The sequence below is a fragment of the Nelusetta ayraudi genome, unplaced genomic scaffold (genome assembly GCF_046127955.1).
Source record: "Nelusetta ayraudi isolate G7.1 ecotype Tasmania unplaced genomic scaffold, CSIRO-AGI_Nayr_v1 ptg000018l, whole genome shotgun sequence".
NCBI lineage: Eukaryota > Metazoa > Chordata > Actinopteri > Tetraodontiformes > Monacanthidae > Nelusetta > Nelusetta ayraudi.
Window position 1 is genome coordinate 350,404 of NW_027466068.1, and position 9,692 is coordinate 360,095.

Genomic DNA, 9,692 nt, shown 5'->3' on the forward strand with positions numbered 1-9,692 from the left:
CAGACGTCTCACTCCGAGCCCAGTTCCAACGACTAACGGCGCCGCCAAAAACTGGTGAACTGTGTTTGGAAATAATGACGAAAAACACTCTATTGTGGAAAGTTCCAGTTTACAACCAAGGACACGAATGCCCGGCAAAGGGCTGTTGTACGTGTTGGGACTGTTACTTTACGCCTGTGTCAGTTTTTCTTTTTTCTTAAACTGGAGTGTGTTTTCTGTCCTAAATACGATCTTTAAGATTGGGGCGGGGGACAGGAGAAGTGACGTGAGAAGATGTCCTTTGGATATTTCGGAAGAAAGTTACCTCAAATGCGTTTGTGTAGTAAATATTGAATCGTTTGTTTTTGACCGTGGAGTTTTATTTATTTAACTTACAGAAGTTGGTTGTACTCTTACACACAGCGTGAACACAAACTATTGTAGAAAGTTATTTTATTAACATTCATTTTCACTCATCATAAGCAATTATACATATCTATTTCCTTGAAGAAAGCAGCGCTCCCATTGGCTCACGGCAAATTGTTCTATTATTCATCCTAAATAGCATTTTTGGTGAAATATTTGAATGAAAATCATCTCTGTACTTTGAAGCCCTAAACTGGAAACTTCCTGTTGAGTGGTGCTGTCTCTATGGCAACCCGGCAGCCCAACACAGGCCATGACAAGTAGGTGAACCAAATTTTCATTAGTGGCGTTCACTAAAGCAACACAGGTAGGTCTAATAAGGTTTGTTTGGAATTTTAAGTAATGTAACTTTTGATGTGTTTTAGCGTCGTTTTTAAGTGAACAGAAACTCCTTTGCGTTTTATGTAAAATACCTTCAACTCTAATGTCGGGGTGTTTGTTTTTAATACTACTTGGTGATCGGTTGCACAAAAGTAACGAACAGATAATCTGCTAAAAAGATTTACTTGAGTTCTGGCATCTTGAGTTAATGGCTTACTTGCTTTAAGGCATCTGTTGTTTTATCCCTCACCGGTTATAAGATTTAAGTCAAATTTCCGCCTTTAAGAGCTCGAAACTCTGCCCCTAATTCTCAGATTAAGGTAATTTTTTACGTGATTGCGTAATTGCGTGATTTTTACACCCCGAATGATGACTTTTTTCTCAGAATTCTGAATGATCAGTCAGAATTTAACTCACTCTATTTATTTATAAATATATATATATATATATATATTTTTTTTTTAAAAAGTGTGTGGGGCCTACGGTAGTTACAGAACAAACACAGAGACAGTCTTTCCTGTCGCTCTTCACCGTCACTCAGAAGAACCATGGCCTCGCGCAGGATGGGTGTGGTCCGGGAGTCTATGCTGACCAATCCGCTGATCATGAAGGTAAACACGGCATTTCTTTGGTCATAATAAACAGCTCGAACAAATAGTTTAAAACCTTACTGTGAAAGTATGGGAAGTTTTTACTGTGTCAGAACTCGAGCGTGAGCACCGTATTTTTTTATTATTTTTTTTTTTTAATATATCTTTATTAAATTCACAAACATTAGAATTTACACATAACAGGAGACAAATTATACTTTGCACAAGGACAAAGAAACAAAAGCATCAATAGCAATAAAAAAAATAATTAGATAAACGAAAGGCAAACAAGACAAAGAGGAAAAAAAACAACAGAACGCCAGGGATACAGAGCAATTAGCAAAAGATGTTAAATTGGGAGCATAAATTCACAGTTTGCAATGTTTTCTTACTCTTAGCAACAGCTATTGAATGGAAATATATCTGCAGTTCCTTCATAACGGGTTTTGACTTAACAAACTGTCAGGCTGGGACTCAAGGCAGGACTCAGAGGGTAGTGAGAGGCAAAGATATTTATTGAACCCAACACACGATACACCTCTCAACCAAGTGATCAAAATAAGCAGGCAGTGAAAATCCTAGAGTACCTAATCTATGAAACAAAAGGGCAAGATGTAAGTTGCTCGAGGGATAAAGGGCCGAGGATGGGGGAAAAACAAGGGATAAACTAAAAATCACTCCAAAGGAGGAAAATGGGGGCAAGCTACATATAACTAAAGGATAAACCTAGACTAAAACAAATTGAAACCAAAAGCGCTCACTGGGAGGAATGCAAAAGGGCTAATAAAGTAGAAACGAAAAATCACTCTAAGAGGGGCTAAATGACAGAATCTCCAAAACAATTAACTAAACTTTGACTAAGAACAAAAATTCATCAAGAACAAAAAAAATCACTCGTCTTCAAGGCTGAACCGGCTTACTGTGCGTTTTTCTTGGGCTGCGGCAGGGAGCTAGACGTGACGACACAAGACAAGGGAGACACAGACTATTTAAACACATGAGGTGATGAGGCACAGGTGGAGACAATGGGTAATTGGGTCAGACGCACAGGTGGCACATGAGGAGGGGGAAGTGATCTGAAACGAGAGGAAGGTTAGTAATGATGTCAAAATAAAACAGGAAATGACAAAACAACACCAAGACAAGACGCAACCTCACTGCAGTGTGACACAAACTTGCATTTATGAATTGCTAAAATTATTATCAGGTTGATAATGAAGTATTCTTTTGCAACTGAGGGGTCAAAGTATGTAAAACCAAATAGTACATTTTGAAAGAGGACCTCAAAGTCACAGTATATGTTATCTAATATAAATTTACAAATGTCTCGCCATAATTTACGCGTATAAATGCATTTCCAAAACATGTGGGTAAAAGTGTCTGGATGGGAGTCACAGAAAACACAATTTAAATCAAGGTCATGCTTAAATTTCACAAAGATAACACAGTGAATGATTGTGAATGACACTTCCTTCACCTTGTTAACAATAAAATAAAAAAAAATTGGGGGCAGAGTCCAAATTTGCTTCCAACATAGGTTATTTACATGGCTATTCCAATAGGAGATAGCAGGGGAAATAGAGAGGACCGTATTGACGACAATGAAACGCTGAGCAGCTGTGACGTCGTAATCGTTCATGACTAGTGGCCAATTGGTGTAGGGCCCCCAAATTAACACTAGATGGCGGCACAGACCCATTTAGACAAATAAAGAGCTCGTGATGTTGATGATGGTGATGGTGATTGTGGTGGTGATGATGGTCGAGGGGGTGGTGGTGGTGGTGATGGTGATGGTGATGGAGATGATGGTGTGATTGTGATTGTGGTGGTGATGATGATGATGATGATGCCCCCCTCCCCTCCCCTTCTGCAGGCCCCTCTAGGTCAAACCATGTCCAGAGGTCTATTCCGTCCAGATCCAGATTTTATTTTTGGAACCAGCAAGATTAAAATCAAGGAAGGAGGCGTCGCTGAGGGTAAGTCCCACCCGTCTGAAACAGCACCAAAACTCTTCGATCAGCAGTGAACCAAAGGGACTGAAAAGGTCAAAAGGTCCCATCTCCTCCCAGACTCCAGTAGAGCAGCCTCACACCGTTCATTGCTCAAAAATCTCTCTAGCCACACCAAAGAATAACTGTTTATTTAGCCCTCTGTTTGCAGCCTCCTGCTTGGTTTTAGCATAGTTAGCTTGGTTTTTTTGTTTGGTTCCTGAATCTTAGTTAGCGTAAAGTTTTTTAGGCTTTTCTGCTGCAGCCAATAATATTGATGCATCTAAAGTTCTAAGTCTGAGGTACATTAGAAAATATTTGTATTATTTATTGACCGACATCTATTAAAGGAAAAATGCCATTTTCTTTTTGTCACTTTGTGACAGTTTTGACCAGTTGGAGCGCTCACACCGCCCACCCGGCGCTGAGCGCACCGCCCCCTCCCAACATTGTGGCTCTGAACCGGGACGCGGTCAAGTCTGGCATGGTCACAGCCAAAGAGGTGAGTGAGTACCGCGCCCAGAGGGCCATGTTTGTGGGCCAGGACTACACCCCCAAACCACGCAAGGGGCAGCGCTCACAGAGCCGACAGTTGCCCGACATCACGTTTGGCGTCGCCACCTGCAGGTGAGAGAACGGGCCGGTGAGTTGGTGAGTGACCGCCGCCGCAGAGAGACGCGCCTCTAACCCGCCGTGTTCCAAGCAGGTCGTCGTCTCCTCTGTCGGACCTCCTCTCTCACCAGTACGGCCGGCGTTGGATCGACGAACAGCTGAACAGGAACCTGCCCAGCAACGACAAGGAGCAGCAGAGGCTCCGAGCCAGGGTGAGTGGCTGCAGTACACAGCCAAGCAACTGTATAGTAAAGGCAGGCGGAGCTTCAGCTTTTAATGCCAAAGCGCCCCCCCCCAAAAAAAAAATCTGCATGACATAGTTTAGCCAGCAGGGAGCGCCAAAAAACAGCCCACACATCCAAATTTGGCCCGTGGTGTAATTATATTTGTCCCATGGTGTAATTATATTGGGCCCATGGTGTAATTATATTTGGCCCATGAGGCCAACACTAAATCACTACTAGAGCAGCTGGCCAACTGCTATTATACAGCACATGTAACCGCTAATACTACAAATCCCAGAATGCTCTGCTGGGGCGTCAGTCAGGGCAGGATGTTCATTAAAGGATATTATTACCACTGAATTGGTTTATTGTTGGTATTTTATTTTTAAGTCATCATAAGCAGGCTGTGGGAAAAAGGCTATAGTTGAAAATTAAATTAGAAGTCTGCAAATAAAAAGAGGCATAAGTTTATTATTGACATTTTATTTATTTTTATGAGTTTTTTAAATGTGAAATTGGATCTTGCATGTGTGCAATATGAAGTTATTTATTGTATAGTATGAAGCTTTGTTTGTTCCATATTCAGGTTGAAGCAAAACTTGTTTGGGTCCATGTAAAAATGTTCAGTTTTCACTGTTTTTTTTTTTTTTTTCATAAACTATATGTTGATTTGCGACTTTGTCCAAGTCTGAAATTTTGGCTCACTGTGCATTTCAGTTTGACACCCCTGGTCTACAACATGAAACCAACATGCAGCCGTCAAAAACGCAGTGGCTGGTAGTTTACGCCGATTTTCTGATGTGTGTGTCCAGGTGAAACCAGGAAGTATCCCTGACACCAGAACCAGCCTGCTGAGGCGCAGCCAGCCTCTGCCCTTCACTGAAACCCCCTTCAAACTGCTTCGCTTCACACAGGCAAGTGCACCAGCTGGGTCCGTGCGCCGGAGAACTGCGCAAAACCTAAATATCGTAATGAACGGCTGGTCATGGAAACAGCTACGCTTGGAAAAACCTTTTTTTTTGCATTGACACGTCAGCGGACGTGACGCACGGGGTCACGTGACCAGTTCACTGACCAGTGAAAATGGCGCGTTATGATTGGACGGAGGAGGAGACGGAATATTTTTGTACAAGAAAAAATATAACAATCATTCTTGACAGCAAACAACATGGAAATGGAGTTTCACACCATTCAGTGGAAACACCTGCAAATCGCAATTACACTTTGTCAAAACTTTAGAAACGTCGCTTTCATTTTGGGAAAAACTGTCATGGAAACACAGCTACTGACCCGTTCACCTTCTGCAAACTTCCACTCTGCTTTGCTTCGCTATGTTGTTTTCGCCGACGACGGACGCAAACATCTGACGGCTCTCCGGTGTGCGTCTGCCCTGCAGGTCGGCCCCGCCCTCGACACCTTCAGGACCCAACAGGCCCGTCGCCGAGCGATGGGGTCGTACGCCTCAGAACCCTCGTCTGGACCCGAGCGCCCAGAGGAATCCGATCCGACGGGACCCGAGGAGGAAAACGTGTTAGAAGTGTCTGAACAAGTTGTTCCACCATTAGATTGAGGGTTCTCCACAGGGACGGCACTACAGAGCCCAGCGTGTTCAAAGAGAGCCCAGTCCCGCAGGGCCGCCGGCGCACACAGACCCCCCTGTGATACCTACATAACAAAACTTAGACAAAAACCGAAGACAGGAAGCTCTCAGCTCCTGCTGATTGAAGAATCAAAACATCTGTGTGAACACATTGGGGTTTTTAATAAACCAGAAGAATTCTAATTGTGTCTTGTCCTGTGTCAACCCATGGTTTAAACTGAAACAACTCGTGAATTGAAGTCAAATTTGATCACGTCAGTGATTTCAATTTGTGTGGGTGTGTTATGTAGGATTTTTGGATCAGTCGGTTTGTGTAAGGTTGCTATTATCAGCTGTAGCTACTTAATGTTATGGCTGTGCAGTTATTAGGTTGATTTTTTTTTAAACAAAAACCAGGGCGCCTGGCCCGACAATGAGGGCATCATTTAAGTAAATGATGCCCAAAGTTTACTCAAAGATTTCAAGGGCAAATAATTCAATGGTGAGAATTTTTCATTATTCTATACAATATTTATCACTTAAAAACAACAACAGGACACCCAGGACTGGGCGTGAAGAAAATGGATGATTTATGCATTATACTAAAGGTCGAAATGTGACCACCTTTTCAATCCAACACACACACACACACACACACACACACACACACACACACACACACACACACACACACACACACAGGTGGAGGAGGAGCTCCCTCCTTCTTTCCTCCCTCTCTTGTTGAGGAAGCAGCGGCTGATCGATGGATTCATTTCTGATCGGGATCAATAACCGTCGATAACGCCCGCTGCACTTTTCTGGACTCTTAATTTAGTTTTCTAGTCTTTCATTATGACGTCAAAGCAGCCGTAAGTTTTGTCGGTTTGTGTGTGTGTGTGTGTGTTTGCGTCACGCCACCTGCCGCTTGCCCGGCGATGCTCGTGCGCACCGACTGACCGAGGAAAGTCGCCCGAGTCCGGACGGAGATGGAGGTTTCTGCCTCCGCCTGCTCCCGGTTCCTCATCGACTCCCTGCTCTCCCTCGGGCCGCCCGCGGCGCTCCTCTCCGGGGTCGACCTTCCGGACTTTAGCCCGGCGAGTTGCAGCGGCTACTCGGCGCCCCCGTCGCCGCAGACGGTGCGCCTTGGCCGGCTGGAGTCCGCCGTGCTGGCCGGCCAGCCCCGCACCGCCAGCGGCAGCTCGTCGTTCCTGATCCGGGACATCCTGGGCGAGTGTCCGGCCTACTCGGACCCGGGACGGGTGTGTCACCACCAGGGACAGCCCGGGCCGTTCCAGTCGGTACCGGAAGAAGATTTTCAGGACAAAAGTCACAGCAGCTCGTCCTCCGACTGCGAGTCCAGAGGTGAGAACTCAAATATATCCTCACAATAGTACAAACAGTAAATTAATAATAATCAATTAATACTCACATGAAGCGACGAGTAATGATAATGTAGCCGAATTAACACAATTAATGATAATCTCTTAAAACGCACAGTTTAGTATACAGAAGAATATCTTTGCTACTTAAAGGGCTTTAAATGATTGGAATTAGAAGTGAGAAGAATTCAGCAGTCTGGACATCTACTGTTAATTTTTTTTTTTTTTTAAACCAACAACAACAACTAAATACATTTACACCAAAAACTATAATTTGCCTGATTGAAATCAAGTTGGCTGCAAGGGATTTCCTGTCGCAGCATTTTTTCCCAACGTATTTAAACATTTTTGCTGAAAGTAACCAAAATTTCCAGTTGAATTAATCCGAAAGTGAAAGTTTGTTTTGTTTTTGTTTTTTATTTACAAATTAGACGACAAGCACCCTTGAAAATATGAATTGTTTTATTTAATCTTGAACTCAATTGTCAAATAAAAAACAACTAAATTTAAAAACTAATCTAAATTCAAAACAAAACACATAAATAATTATTGTTATTTATTTATTGTTATAACATACTTTCGTACAAATATACCTCACTTTTTGAGTTATGATAATAGAACTGTTATTTATACTTCCATCCATCATCGCAAACTGACTTTAAACTAAATTTAATGTAACAAACAGGTAGATTTTTTTTCTTTTCTCTTTTACAGTTTAGAGAAAAACGTATAAACGCTTTACCTTTGTCTGTTTAGAATTTCAAAATAATCTTTCCTTCTGAGGCCGACTTGGTTGTCTTAATGAGGCAGAAATGCAGAGCTGCTCATTAATGATTCATCAGGAAATGCGATGAATCAGTGTAATCAGGCGGAATAACCTCCACCTCTTTGGGTGTCGGGAAGGTTTGGTTTTTGAAACCAATAAAATCAAACCTTTGCATCTTAACAAAGAGACCAGATGAATATGGACCATGTTGATGTAACAGTGTTTGATTATTTATTTATTTATTTTTTTACTTTTTTTTGCTCACAAAAAGACTGAACAAACCTTCCAAACCTTCAAATTCAGCCAGCAATTGTTATATTTGCTGTTCCCAGGATCTCACTGTCCTGCCAGACCGACCGACGGCACTCCTCACTGACTGATCAATCAATTTGTCCCTTGTCAACCAATCAACAGTGGCGGGCGGGGCCTCGGACGACGGCGGCGCCATTCGTCTGAAGAAACCACGCAAGGCTCGGACGGCGTTCAGCGACCAGCAGCTGTCCAGGCTGGAGAGAAGCTTCCAGAAGCAAAAGTACCTGAGCGTCCAGGACCGCATGGAGCTGGCGGCCTCGCTGCAGCTCAGCGACACCCAGGTCAAGACCTGGTACCAGAACCGGAGGTAAGAACCCCTCAGAGGTTCGGATGCCAGGTGGTGTAGTGGGGTGAGCTGCAGCTACTGGAGTTTAGGAGAGAAGAAGGTCAAATATCAGATGGTCAAACTGGCTGATTTGAGATACATCACCTGGTACCCATCACCTGGTATCAGAAGATCTTCTGGATCAAGACTTCTTGAGCAGAGGTTATGGGATGCCAGAGGTCAAGACGACCTGGGGTCCGAACTCGAGGTCGGACTCGGAACCAGAACCCTGACCCTGAATCAGGGAGGTCAGAGGTGAGAACTGGTACCAGAACAGGAAGTAAAGGAATCGGCTGGTGAGCTCACACCTGGTACGAGAACAGAAAGTGAGGGCTTGGACCCAGAAAAACAAAACCAAGAAAATAAATCTCATTTTGCCGCTTTAAATTTTTGATACACACATCGTGTAATATTTTTCTTATGTATTTTTCACACAACACTTTAGCGCCGGAGCAAAATAAAACCATAAATATTTCATTTTTCCGCCGCGTCTGCGAGTTATTTCAGGTGTCTGCGTGTGTGTTTCGGCCCGCGTATCACTGCGGACAGACGGCGGTGAGACGCCTCGATTAATAATGAACACGGCCCGATCAAAAATTCAGCAGTGCGGCCTATAATTATCAATCAATAATTGATGCTGTAACAAATCTGGAGCTTTTAGCGCCGATTCGAGGGAAGTGCAGGGGGAGCAAACAGCAGTTATTTATTAATACATTTATTTTTATTGAGTGCTGCCTGGTGATTGAGTTCTAGGTCTCGCTGCCTCCAAAAAGGACCGGTTGGTTTTTGAGTGGCTGCACTATTTTCCTAAAACATACATTTTTCATGTGGTTTTTGATATTATTTATTATTATTTCTTTTTTATATTTACACTTTTTTTTTCTTTATTTTTCTCCTTAAAAGGAGAAAAATAACTGACTCTGATTTTTAATTATGATCCAAATTATGTTTTGAATAAAATGTGAAATTTGCCGCTGCGCTTGTTCCCCCTGCAGGACGAAGTGGAAGCGTCAGTCGGCCGTGGGCCTGGAGTTCCTGGCCGAGGCCAGCAGGATGTTCCTGCCCTCGCACTTCCTGTACCCTCCGGCCCCGCCCACTCTGGACCTCTACCTGTACCGGAACCTTCCCCAGGCTCCGCCCCCGCTGCTGCCTCGCATCCTCAGCCACGTTGTCGACCCGCAGCACCGTTAA

General features: G+C 43.5%; 2 protein-coding genes across 3 annotated transcripts; both read left to right on the plus strand.

The window, feature by feature from the left end:
• The first annotated feature begins 434 nt into the window (after positions 1 to 434).
• cfap77 (cilia and flagella associated protein 77) lies at positions 435 to 5,822 on the plus strand. Of its 2 annotated transcripts, none has more exons than XM_076025490.1 (7): positions 435 to 665; positions 1,268 to 1,337; positions 3,190 to 3,292; positions 3,691 to 3,931; positions 4,011 to 4,128; positions 4,953 to 5,054; positions 5,537 to 5,822. In XM_076025490.1, exons 1-7 carry the CDS (start codon positions 631 to 633, stop codon positions 5,708 to 5,710), a joined length of 843 nt encoding a protein of 280 aa, XP_075881605.1. In that variant the 5' UTR covers positions 435 to 630; the 3' UTR covers positions 5,711 to 5,822. The 2 variants fall into 2 exon arrangements, with proteins under 2 accessions (XP_075881605.1, XP_075881606.1); XM_076025491.1 differs by having other exon boundaries at positions 622 to 712.
• Positions 5,823 to 6,429: 607 nt separating this feature from the next.
• On the plus strand, positions 6,430 to 9,692 carry LOC142888007 (barH-like 1 homeobox protein). Its single transcript, XM_076026013.1, has 3 exons — positions 6,430 to 7,081; positions 8,279 to 8,483; positions 9,497 to 9,692. Exons 1-3 carry the CDS (start codon positions 6,706 to 6,708, stop codon positions 9,690 to 9,692), a joined length of 777 nt encoding a protein of 258 aa, XP_075882128.1. The 5' UTR covers positions 6,430 to 6,705.

Bases quoted from the DNA above. Each gene is read 5' to 3' on its own strand.
- LOC142888007 (XM_076026013.1), top strand. From the start codon at position 6,706: ATGGAGGTTTCTGCCTCCGCCTGCTCCCGGTTCCTCATCGACTCCCTG. The intron at 7,082-8,278 runs GTGAGAACTCAA...ACCAATCAACAG, and splicing joins CTCCGACTGCGAGTCCAGAG to TGGCGGGCGGGGCCTCGGAC. The intron at 8,484-9,496 runs GTAAGAACCCCT...TTCCCCCTGCAG, and splicing joins ACCTGGTACCAGAACCGGAG to GACGAAGTGGAAGCGTCAGT.
- cfap77 (XM_076025490.1), top strand. From the start codon at position 631: ATGGCAACCCGGCAGCCCAACACAGGCCATGACAA. The intron at 666-1,267 runs GTAGGTGAACCA...ACCGTCACTCAG, and splicing joins CCCAACACAGGCCATGACAA to AAGAACCATGGCCTCGCGCA. The intron at 4,129-4,952 runs GTGAGTGGCTGC...GTGTGTGTCCAG, and splicing joins AGCAGAGGCTCCGAGCCAGG to GTGAAACCAGGAAGTATCCC.